General features: G+C 35.4%; 1 protein-coding gene across 5 annotated transcripts in view; it reads left to right on the top strand.

The window, feature by feature from the left end:
- The window catches only part of LOC110462472 (kelch-like protein 26), a 71,329-nt gene extending 59,616 nt beyond the window's left edge, over window positions 1–11,713 (top strand). For all 5 annotated transcript variants that reach the window (XM_021516426.1, XM_021516428.1, XM_021516427.1 and 2 more), the window contains one exon: window positions 9,963–11,713. In XM_021516426.1, the coding sequence (XP_021372101.1) occupies window positions 9,963–11,588 (1,626 nt within the window). In that variant the 3' untranslated portion in view covers window positions 11,589–11,713. The remainder of the gene's footprint in view (window positions 1–9,962) is intronic.
- The last annotated feature ends 2,003 nt before the right edge of the window (window positions 11,714–13,716 follow it).

Genomic DNA, 13,716 nt, shown 5'->3' on the forward strand with positions numbered 1-13,716 from the left:
TCATGGCAGAATATTGGGAGAAAATGTTTACGGTAAATCTCCGATCAGATAGAACAAAATTGAATAGATATTGTCAATCTTGTTGGAATGACACGAAATTAGAGCCACTAAAATAAAGTGTAATTCCAACTATCTGAGACGACATCAGCAAAAATCATGGCAAACAGTCAAGTCGTTGATACAGAACAACGACATAAGCAAAAATCATGGCAAACTGTCAAGTCGTTGATACAGAACAATGACATCAGCAAAAATCATGGCAAACAGTCAAGTCGTTGATACAGAACAACGACTATCTATTGCAATATATATATATATATTTGCAAATCTGGAGATAAATAATGGTAAATAATATATATATCTTTCTTATATATATATATTTACTTACATACATATTAATATTTTTTTACTAAGTTCAATCGCAAAGCAGAGACAAGTATGTAGGTCGCATCAGAATGCGGAGGAGGGGTGGATTGAAACTACAATAACAGATTGATAGGTCACCTGGTCAAATATTTCTGTTTTGGCATTGGTATCATCAAATAATAAATCAGGGATTGGTGGCCAGGTCATGATTATATAATATGATATATATTAATATGAGAACTCATTGCCCAGGATTCTTGGACATTTTGTAAAGAATTATTGTGGGTACACACACAGTCCTTCACGTCTCTAAGGCCATAATAAATTATTTGCTAGATTCTCATCCCCGCCCGCCCCCTCTTTGAGGCCCCGCCCCAATTTTTTTTATTTGCGAATCAAAAACGAAAATACGAAATCCGGATTTTTTCCCGTTTTCCGCTTCAAAAATTAGTTTTATAATATCAAATTCCGGTTGTAGAAAACTCGTCGTCTGCAAGTATGGTTTTTGTAATTCTAAAGCTGAAACGGCAACTTGCCGTTCTTAAAGATTGGTATGGGTGTTCAGTAGCCGATACTAAAACAAGTATTTTGCTACTGAACAAGTCTTTCATGAATTAGCCGAAGGAAAATTGACAAATCTGCGCCCGTCGAGTGTGGCATCGTCGGATACCCACGGTTGATTTCGCTTACCGAAGCGAAATCAACCGTGGGTATCCAACGATGCGAGTGTGGTAACAGGGCCGTTGTGTCGGCCGGTAAATCGAAAGTGGAACTGACCCAGTGTGATGGCGCATGTACGGTGGGGGAAATGGTGTCGTACCTCGGAGCTTATTTAGAATTTAATATTGATGCTGATACAGAAGAGCAGTCGGTAACTGCCAGTGCGAAATCTGACGCATTTACAATTTTAATGTCGGGATTTTCTAAAGCAACGCATCTACCGGCAAAGCATGGGAACGTCGTAAATGACAAACTGAGAATGTACAATGATATAATCGACTGGTTACACGATCAGAAAGTTGGATTTATCAGTACAAATACGGAAACAATTCCATTCTTTTCTTTCCTCACACTGCAAAATCAGGCATTATATGTTCTGTGTCTAAAAGTGTGGGAAGGCAACCTGAACTCTTTGTAAACGACCAAACTTACCTGCAGATACTTTTGAAGGTCTTCACTTTCTGCCAGACCCAGAACCTGATACTGGTGACAAGTACAAGTCCTTTGATCAGTTATATGGACACGAAACTAGTGAAAAGCACAGGCCCTCACTAGGACACAAGCCAGGTCCTGGGCATGGTATGCCATTCTCACCCACCCCCCGAACTGCTAAAAATGTTGAAATGGTGATATACTGTTCTGAATGTGACAAGCCTCGTGTTCTCTACTGCAAGCATGTTGTAAGAGGAAAGAAAAGAAAGGAATTGCAAACTATGTTGGGCGATTTGTCGTACACGTGTGGTTCTGATTTTGCTGATGTAGAAACCAAACAAGAAAATGTGTTAAAATCAGTGTTTGGAAGAAAAAATCTGACATGTGATGGGCCAGTTGAACTGGCCTATTTCTCTGCTGGTTTCGAAGCAGTATGCTTCCAATGTGGCACAGATGACAATGTGGCTACATCTGAGGAAAACTACCCCATATGCCAGAACTGTTTGGCCAATGCCAAGGTCACTGTAATTAAAAGAGGACGATATGTGAAAAAGTAATGTGGTGTGCATTCATACCAAAAGTTAGTACCGATATATATGTGGACTGAACAGTGAAATGGTGTTCAATGTGTATACTGCATACTCAAAGTTGTTATTAACAAAAAATAAAGATAAATGTACACCGAACATGCGCCTTTATTGCACTATTTTAACACATTTGCAACCATTTCAAATTTTAGGAAAAATAAAAAATAAAAAATAAAATTTGCCCCCCCCGCCCCAGTTTTGAAAAGAATTTGGATGAGAATCTAGCAATTAATTTATTATGGCCTAAAACGACATATAGGCTAATGAAAAAGAAAATGTGAAAAATGGGGTTATAATATGTTGAAATTGGACACTAGAATGGTATGTTTTAGAGCCTTAAATGCTTTAGCAAAATAAATTAGCCTTTTTTTTTTTTCTTAAATTCGGTAAAAACAATATGAATAATTAGAAAATATCAACTCATTTAATCAATTGAGATTTTTATTTTATGGCACAATTTAATTCCTTTTCCTACTCGTAAAGGTCTTAATATTTATGCTTAGTATATGACAGAAAATAAAAATAAAATCTAGGAAAAAAAAGTTTTTCAACTAGAGAGAGGTTAATTTAGATGTTTCCAAATTTCACAGGAAAATGACGTAATCTGATTGAAGAAAATGAAGTTGTAAGAAAAATGACTGAGTCATGACTCTGTTCAATCTTTCACTAACACTGAAATTCCTAACCTAGGCTCCTCTAGATCTCTGAGCTGTTATTTTTTCACGCTCTAGAAACCAGACTTCCATTCTGTCTTAACTTAATCTTCATATGACAAACGAACGCAGCGAACGGTCAAGAAGCAAATTTAATAAAAGCATACTATAAATTGGTCTTGTTGTTTAACTACCATCAAGACAATTGCATCAAAGCATACTTAAAAGCAAAGTGTCTGCATCGAGACAGACTTCCACTCTTAAGTACCTATAATTGGTCATAATCTAAACCTTCCTACTGACTTCCGAAGGCGTCTACAGAAGGAGCGTCTACGGAGGGACAGACATTTGATGTAAATGCATTGGAATGGTTGACCTGTTGTTGATGTCCCCCTAGACAAATGCAATGGACTTTCTAAGGTATTTGTGAAAGCAAAAGGACAAACAGCTAATATGGTGAACCTCCAAATAGAACTGTACCCTATACCTTACAGCTCAATCAGGTGTCAAACTACCAATGGACAGTGGATGTTTAAGTACAGTTCCATTAGGTACTTTAAGTGGCTGCTGAGGTATATAGAGAGTTGATGTGAGCAATTCTGTTAGGTATTTGTATGCCTCCCGCCATATAGGTCTACCCACATCTATCCTGCCTTGTCATGTCTCCACCAACTTCAGCCAAATTACCTGGGTCTGGCCTCATCCAAAGACACAAAGTCCCAGGGTCATAACATGGAAATGGGATCCCCATCCTGTGACCATACAGATTTAAAATAAAGATATCAGTCTGATTTCCAGTGAAGCATCCTTTGTTCTTGTATTTGGGCCTGGGAAATATTTTCTATGTATTTAAAGGAAGACTAAAGTAAAGTCTTTATAAGCCTACTCCTTCTGAACAGTTGTCCATATTTCAACCAAACTTGCTATCCTAAGACAATGACCAGGGAATCATGTGTAGAAAGGCTGGTGGCCCTTGTTCCCCAATCACATACTGAAAGTATACGTAGAAGTCGAAGATGGAAGAAAAAAAAATGTAAGATTACTCTAATGGTTAAACAGACACTAGGTGAGTGGTCAAAGAATTCTAAATTCTAGGCTTTTTATATAATTTTCATTTAGGTATTTCTTTGTTATTTCTCCTTGCATACATTTATGAAAGGTTGTAAACCTCCCGTGCATGCTTGAAATGTCCCCTAAATTGGTACGTTTTAACCTGCATTTCTTTGTATTGTTACATGTATATCAAGAACAAATGTATGTAGATATATTGGAAACCTCCTTTCTGCCGACAACTTGTTTACAAATTAAACAGTCAACACTAAATAATTGCGATGAAAGAAATTTGTTGATATATCCAACCTCATTTTTCTTCACCTATGTATATAATGACATTATTTATAATGTATTGCATACTATGTGTTGTTTGTATGTATTGTTGATGCATATAAAAACCATATCAGACCACCTTTTATACCATACCTAAAAACTGTTTGTAATGTCCCCATAGATTTCACATGTCATTATCTGTGGCATATAAATTGTCACGAAAAAAAGTCCTTCCAGACAATATGGGTTTTAATGGCTGCCCGCAGGGACTGGTGAGCTATTGATTTTTTTGGCCACTGTATTTGGTCATTTCAGTGAAAATATATCTTCATGTTAAGGGTAGATAATTCTCTTTTGATGCAGCAGGATGCCGTTCCCTACATTGCTCTTTTTATCCCCCGCTTTCACCGAAACAGGGGATATTAATTTGTGTCTGTTCGTCTGTCCTTCGTCCGTCTGTCCGTGCAATAACTACAACAAATGTCACGCTTCGTTTCCGTGCAATAACTACAACAAATATTAACCGATTTGCTTCAAACTTGATCACAGGGTTAAATGCCTTAAGGGCTCAGCCAAGTTCGATGACCACTTTCAGCGACCCCATTTGGCGGAGTTATGGCCCTTTGAATAATAAAAAAGTCATTATCTGCCGTTTCTGTTTATTAAATCTCGCAAATATTATCCGATTGTCCTCAAACTTAGTAACAGGATTCAATGCATTAAGGGCTCGGCCAAGTTTGACAACCACTTTAATCGGACTCCATTTGGCAGAGTAATGGCCCCTTGTTTAACAAAACATTATTTGCAGTTTCCGCTTTATAACTCTAGCAAATATCAGCCAAATTCCTTCAAACTTGTTTGTGTTCCTCTGTCTTCCCACCCATCTTGGTTACTCTTTGGTTTTCGTGTGATAAATGCTGTAGATATTGTTCAGATGTTTCAACCAAATTCTGTATGCACATCCGACTCATGTTAAGTTTGCCGACTGATGTGATTTGTGCATATTTACGGATAATCAATGAGGTATAGGGCTATACATTAAGTCCCTGAAATGATATAACTCTTTATGCTTAAATGCTGGGCATGAAGAGACAAATAAATACACTCATACATTATGTCTCATCAGCACGATACTCACATGTTTAAAACTAACCTCAATAATGTGAACCTACAATATGTCCTGCAAGCGGGGGATATATTCCACGAATTTGCTTGTTCATTGCTGACTTTTGTTGATGTTGACTTTTATACATAATTTATTGGGTAGAGGATCTGGACAGGGAACAGACCAGTCTGGCACTGGTGACTGGCTAGAAGGCTGATCATAGATCTTTGTATTTGGAGGACTGCAGTACTAGAGTTAGCCTTATGAAAGTTGATTTCCAAAGCCAGCAGCTCATAATATTGCTCTGATATAAAATTAGGGTATATATCTCTGAAAATTGTGTTTGTCTGGCAATACGTTGCTATCCATTTGATATTGGGACACTAAAGGCCAAACAAAAACTATTTGGTGTTTCCGGTAACCCTACCTACCCAAATGTTTTGTGCCTACCCTAATCCTTTTAAGGCAATTTTCAAAGAAGCACTGTTAAAGTCCAGATCACTCTCCTATATAAAGAATATAAAATTATTTGTTATAAAAATCTGTTGCCTACCTACCTACCTTTAATTTTCCAACATGTTCGTGAAACATTTTTTTTTTGTGTCTGGCCTAAAGATGGCGAGTGTGAGTTATGGTCTGACCTTCCGGGGGTTTCCTGTCCTGGTAAATATTTTAGTTTCACATCTTGATGTACATAAACAGATACAATAGACCTAATGTCATCTGTCTCATTCCTGTGTCTCTGTCTGTCTATCTTTGTCTACTATCTGTACTAATTGACATCCTCTTAGAATCATAAAGCATCAGGCAGTATTGTTTGTCCAGTAGGGAACTCATATATAACAACCATGTAGTTTATGTTGAATTTGTTAAATACCAACTTATTTCATTACCACATATATATAATGTAAGTATATGTAGTTCATGTTGAATTTAATCAAATAAACATTTTTTATACATATATATATCTTTTGATACAAAATAAAAAACTTGATACATGAACAAACTTCCAAACTGTATCTTATGGAAAAGTTCATGTTGAATTTATCTTTAGACAAACTCCTTTCATCATCAAACAGTTCATGTTGAATTTATCTAAGACCAGCTCTTTTCATCATCAAACAGGTCATGTTGAATTTGTCTAAGACCAGCTCATTTCATCATCAAACAGGTCATGTTGAATTTGTCTAAGACCAGCAGAGTTCATCATCAAACACTTCATGTTGAATTTGTCTAAGACCAGCTCATTTCATCACCAAACACTTCATGTTGAATTTGTCTAAGACCAGCTCAGTTGACGTTCATCACCAAACAGTTATTAATGAATTTGCCTTAAGACCTTCTTCCTTCATCATCAAACAATTCATGTTGAATTTATTTTTAGACCAGCTCATTTCATCATCAAACAATTCATGTTGAATTTGTCTAAGACCAGCTCATTTCATCATCAAACAGTTCACGTTGAATTTATCTTTAGACCAGCTCCATTCATTATCAGACAGGTCATGTTGAGTTTGTCTAAGACCAGCTCATTTCATCAACAAACAGTTCATGTTGAATTTGTCTAAGATTAGCTCATTTCATCAACAAATTCAACAAACAGTTCATGTTGAATTTGTCTAAGACCAGCTCAAATCCATTTTGAATAAATAACCTTTGAATAAAAATACTGAAAAGTGCTCAGAACTAGGGAAGATCTCAGTTACTATGTCAATAAATTATCACCCAATATACCTGATTACTATCTCAACATGAATTCTTTTATATAAAATAGTATATTAAACCACCCTTATTCTGCCACAATTCATTTTCATATTTATAAATGCCCCTCCCTTATATTTGCTATATATATTGATTACCATATTCATATTTATAAATGCCCCTCCCTTATAAATGCTATATAAATTGATTACCGTATTCATATTTATAAATGCCCCTCCCTTATAAATGCTACATAGATTGATTACCGTATTCATATTTATAAATGCCCCTCCCTTATATTCGCTATATATATTGATTACCATATTCATATTTATAAATGCCCCTCCTTTATATTCGCTATATAGATTGATTACCATATTCATATTTATAAATGCCCCTCCCTTATATTCGCTATATAGATTGATTACTGTATTCATATTAATAAATGCCCCTCCCTTATATTCGCTATATAGATTGATTACCGTATTCATATTAATAAATGCCCATCCCTTATAAATGCTATATAGATTGATTACCATATTCTTATTAGTAAATGTCCCGCCCCTGTCTTCTTTTCTGGTCTGAGGGCACAATCCCTTCACCTTTCAAACTCTAATGGAAAAGTGTGTGTTATAGCTATTGTTTTTTTTGATTTCTGAAATGTACTGCCAGCAGTCAAGTTTTCCAAAATTGATGATTTCTCAGGATATTTATTAGATCAAATACAGCAGGAAATTAGGAACTCCGTCAACGATAATTGGGAAGTAGAAAATTGGAGAACATGCAGCCACAACATCAATATTTGCATTTCTAATGTACCTACCATCTCGAAATATTGTTGGCAAATCATAAAACAAAGAACTTATAATGTTTTCCTGTAGGAACGATGGGAGAATAATCATGTTGTATTAAAAGTGTATTACCAAAAGTAAATGGAAACTGTGGAAAATTACATATTGATAAATGCCCTACAAAAATTATTGTTCCCCGAGATGGACAGTGGTTCACCGTTTGTATCGATCATAACGCAAAAGAAATTACTAGGAAAGTTTTAATAGAAATTGATGTCTTCCATATTATTGTGTGTCAAACATTCCAATCTGCAGAATAAATTGCAGTCAACGCATGGTAAACACTAGTGCATGTGTAATTGTGTGAGCTCTGATATGTCTACCACCCTATATCTATTACTATGTAAAGAGTTGCTTCATGTAATGATAACATTTACTGCAGAAATAAATGCAAAGACATACTGACTCATGGGAAGACACTGACATATATGGGACCAGATGACTTCGAGAAACTAAAGGTTATATATATAGAAAGCGTATGCAGACAGATGTTATGAAATCCTCTTTCTTACAAACATATGACATTCTCCAAGATGTGCTACGCTGTATCATCATCTATCCATGGAATTACCGAATATGCATTTTGTTCCTTAAAATATCTTGAAATAAATTTTAATTAATTAAACTACCTACTTTTATTGACCTTAATTTATAGTTTCATCAGAATAAACGTGGATTCCCTTTTATGTTCACTTTCTTACATATATATGTATTCTTAATTTTCAACACTTTTTACCAGTATATATCTCTCCCATCAAAATACTTAAACATGAAGTAAAGGTCGTTTCGTAATGATGGGCAATCAGATTAAAATCATAATAGATAAACGGTTTGTAATTTGAAATGGAAAACTGATCGATGATCGATTGCATTATTGGTTCATACTTTTTTGGGACTGAATACCCAACTAAAGTGAGAACTCTTACTACTACATCAATAGACAGAGTGGTTCACTATACACTACATGTAGGTTTCTTTCTTTTATAATAAATGGATTTCAAGCAATTGTTATGCGGTTTAATCAATCATATAGTAAAAATCATAAAGAATATATGACCTTCAATACTTTTTTAACATTGAAAACATTTAACACCTAGATTTTAATGAATAATTGATTATATATATATATCGATAACTGATCATATATATATATCAATAATGGAATTTGCAATCAGGAATTAGAATTGGGAAGGGCAAAATGATCAAATGATCAACTTTTGATTATAATCAATCATCAACCTTTAACTACGGTTTATTATGGCTTCTTTTGTTTTTCGTGTCATTTTTATGGCTTTTTACTGGATACAATTTACAGACTTGTATGTAATGGAAAGAATGGTCAGTATACACATTAAGGCCTAAGGACAGTTCATGAACATGTTCATCGTCCATAAAGAGAAGTATATTGACTAAACGCTGCTCCATCTGATATCCAAGGGCTATGGATTAGAATGATCTATAACAGGACGTCATGTTTGATACTGAAGTCTGCCATCAATTTGTAATGCTAAGTTTACCAGCCTTGTAACAGGGGAGAAAACTCTTGCAGAAATAGACAACTGTATTTACATCCCATTCAGTAAACCTAGAGAGTACACCTACAAGTTACTACATGTTATAGATTCTCAGGGTGACATCTGAATATATCCAAGCCACTGACGAACCCTTCTCACAGCGATCGTACTTAGGGTAATAATAGGTGTCTAATTATAATTGTCAACTTGAGATATGTACCTATGATTACTACACTACACATTACTTGTGAGGGTTTGTTTAAGATGTGAATGTTTATGTAAGCTGGGTTGGTGTGTGCCGATACGCGCATGTGTTCAGTCTGATCATGTTACTGTGAACTTCAACAAAAACAAACACAAATATGCATCTGCACACAAGATATAAAGTGATTAAATTAACACATTTAATTAATGAATGAAACGAGGGAGTAGATATTTGTGTAAAAGTTTTGTGTCAGAGGTCAATTGTACGGGCATTTTTGACATCGTTTTTTAGGGGGAAAATAATGTCCAAAATATATGAGTAGAAGCTTTTTGCAGTTTTTTCAGCCAAAAAAAGTACCAGCACAAATTACACAGGTACCCAAATTACACAAGTTTTTACGGTACTATATATATGAGAAGTGAATGACTCGGTGAATTTATTATGAATACTTAGATTCTTTATATTGTCATATAATTTTAAATGTTGTTTTCTATATTGACAGGTCCACAAGGTTCTTCTTGCTGCGACAAGTGATTATTTCAAGGTCATGTTTGGAGGTGTCATGGCCGAGAGCAAGCAAAATTCTGTGGACCTGAAGGGAGTCACAGCAGACGGCCTTCAGCAGATCGTGGAGTTTATTTATAGTGGCGAGATGTCTCTCCATTATGACAACCTGACAGAAATCATCAACACTGCCAGTCATCTCCAGGTGTCCTCGGCAATAGAACTCTGCAGTACTTACATCAAGTCACTTATGACCTTCGACAATGCCGACGAGTTTCTCACCATAGCAGACACATATTCCCTCGAAAAGGTCCAGTATCACTGGGATAACATGATCCTGAACAGTTTCTATGAGTTCAGTCAGACCCAAATCTTTCTGAAGCTTGATGCCTCTTCACTTACAAAGTACCTCTCGCAAAACGCACTCAGGACCTCCTCAGAGTACAAACTCTTTCAGTGTCTGGAGAAGTGGTTTCGTTATAGCCCTGGACGATTTCAAAACGATGGACCTGATGTGCTTAGTCATATTCGATTTCCGCTAATGACAGAAGCGGAGTTGGCCACTGTACAGGAGAATGAAATAATCAAAAGGTGTCCGGGGGCTATCCAATATGTGGCACGCGGGTTCAAATACCACATCGACTGCAAAGAAGGACATCCAAACATTGAGGAAATATCCACAATTCGAAGTGAAATCCCTTCTCTAGTATTAGTTCACCATGGGTCGTCATATATGCCATTTCAGATAACTGCACACAATCATATCTCAGGGGTTTTTTACCGTCTTTTCTCAGATGTTAATGGAAGCAGGGACTGTAGACTTGTAGTTGTGGACAATTTTGGTTACATTTGTCGTGTGGTGGACTTTGGAGGGGGTACCTTGATGAGCTCCTTAGTACGTTTCGATCCACGTCACTTGGTCAGTCAGGAACTTCGCCCAATGAGACGGTTACGGATGGACTTCGTACTTACGGCTCACAAGAGTTGCCTGTATGTATTTGGTGGCTCAACAGAGCAGTTTGCAATCTTGGACTCAGTGGAGTTTTATAACGTCACCACAAATACATGGGGTGATCTACCTCCACTTCCCAGCCCTCTCCACTCCCTGGCGTCAGCAGTGGAAGGTGACCATATCTACCTCTCGGGCGGAGTGTCCAGTCAGGATCGCCAGGCGACCAACACGTTCATGTGCTTCTACCCGCTCACCCGTCACTATGAATCACTCCCAGGCATGTTTTACGCGCGTCGTCTGCACGACATGGTATCGTTTCAGCAGAAAATTTATGTTGTGGGTGGCATCCCTAGACAGGGAGCACCTCTTCATGGACAGATCCCAATTGAGTCTTTCAACTTTTCCACCAATCAGTGGACAATGCTGTCGTCGACGCTTAGTGGGCGATCGGTGGGACATTACATGCACTTTGAAGGACAGATTTTGTCGCTGGGTCACGAGCATCACAATGCCACTGAAGACGAGATCTGGATCTATGATCCGGAAGTTGATGACTGGGTGAAACACGCCAAGGCACCTCAGCGCATGAATCTCACCTCTGCCATCTGTACTGTATTACATGTCAATTACGACAATGAAAAAGTTTGTAAAACCTTTCTTAAGGAAAAATAAGAGTGTGATTGCAAATGTCAGGGTTACCGTATATGTCAATATAATTTGTTAAAGCATGAGATATACTAAAACAAGGAAGAGGAATATTTAAAATGATTATAATAAGAGTTTGGTTAAAAATCTTTTTTTTTTTTTTTTTTAATGAAATGGAAAATAATTTCTCATGTGATAAATTTGACACTTTTTTTCTACCACAATCGGTACTGTAAATTTAATAATTTAGCTCAATTTTTAGTAAGTGTATTTCTTGGAAAAAAAGAAGGGAGTACAATAAAATGGAATTTTCCAGTAAGTATAATGAATATTCTTTGATATTTGATGTGTACATGTGATAGAACTCAAAAAGGATATACATGTATAAGCTTCTGGGGGAGTTGTATTGTTGATACAAATTTGTCTGCAATATTTTGTTACCGTAAAAAAAAATGGAAAATGTATGGCGATTCTGAAACCTTTTGATGCTTTCTTATACAAATTTAGTTTTTGCATGAATTGAAGATTGACACCGAAAAATGAATTTGATATTCATTACGGAGTAGTTATTGTACATGTGTTCTTATTTCGTGTTGGCTCATTTTACAAAAAATATGAAATCTTTAGAAATTTTGAAAACTTGTAAATTTTCTACAGATTTACTACCAAGCAAGTTGCAAATGACATTCTGTTGAATCATTTGATAGATTTTTTTTCTCTCAAGATGACCGAACTGTGGGAACAGAAATAGAAAAAAATAAAACACTGTAATCTAGTTTGCTTATTAATCATTTTTTTCCCTTCTTCAAAGTTTTTTAATTATTTTGTAGATGTGTGTGAAAAGTGTCAAATTTTACAAACGTGAATCTGGAAATCTCTTATATGTTTGAATCTTGTGTCTTGTTTAAAAACACATTTTTCCTTAAATATTGGCAATACTTCCATTTGATATAACACACAAGAAATCAGACATCATAATTACTGGTAACAAAAAGATTGTGATTTGATATTGGAGATTTTTTATGGAAGTATTAATTATTAAATAGTTTTTAATTACAAGTAAAAAATTGAAAACAAGAAGACATTTTGAATATAAACTTAACATAATCATTGGTCAGAAGATTTGTTGTTGTTTTGTAATATAATATTAGTGCTAACATATAAATAATAAGTAGAGTAGGGAAGGGAGGTAACTCTAGTTAACAGGTTTTATGAGTTAAAATTAGTCAACAGAAAATGTTAACTCATTCACCCCTGAAATTTTATAATGAACTATTTCAACTTTTATATTGGGAGAGTTTACATATTTGTGCCATGCAGGTAATTATTAACCTACAGGGAAGATGTACAGATATTGTTATAGATATTGTTGACCGGTGTAACAGTGTAGAGGTATTATCTGTTAACAGGTGTAAAAAAGGGGATGTTTTCCCTTTGTTTTTCATCAGAAAAAACATTTATTATGTGATATATACAAATTGTTGTAAGTCATTTTTAATATGAGAAAGATAAAACGGAGGATTTGTACCAATAGTCATTTATGATGCAATTTCATAAAGATAAATGTGATTCTCTTATGTAGAACAACTGACAAGTAAAACTGTTATAAACTTGTATATTGACAAATAACACTAACATATGGGTAGGTATAACTGTTATATATTGCTCCACACCATTTGTTATATTAGGTAACAATAATGTTATGTTCAATTAACATTTCACATTTTTTGATATGAATAAAACTTTGCTGTTTTTCACATTAAAATGTTATGTGAAATATGCATTGCCGGTACATGTATTCACATTTCACATTTTTATGTTTTGTGAAAGCTGTTGGTGTTCACATTTCCCATTGATGTACTATCTGGATCAGGTGTTGCTGGTAATTTGCATTTTCATGTGATTTCAATAAGGAATTGCATGTATAGTGTATTCACAATTTACATATTCATGTTAACTGAATGAAGCACTGCCGATTTTGACATTTCAGTGTTTCACATTTTAATGTGATATGAAATGAGCAATGCTGTTGTTTACATGTTATATGAATGAAGAGTTGATTGTATTCACAGAACTTGTATTCACTTTCTGTGAATAAAGTGCTCTGGTAATTTATTATGATTCACATTGAAGTGTTATGTGAAGGTTTCTTGTT

This window comes from Mizuhopecten yessoensis, unplaced genomic scaffold, assembly GCF_002113885.1.
Source record: "Mizuhopecten yessoensis strain PY_sf001 unplaced genomic scaffold, ASM211388v2 scaffold10797, whole genome shotgun sequence".
Taxonomy (NCBI): Eukaryota; Metazoa; Mollusca; class Bivalvia; order Pectinida; family Pectinidae; genus Mizuhopecten; species Mizuhopecten yessoensis.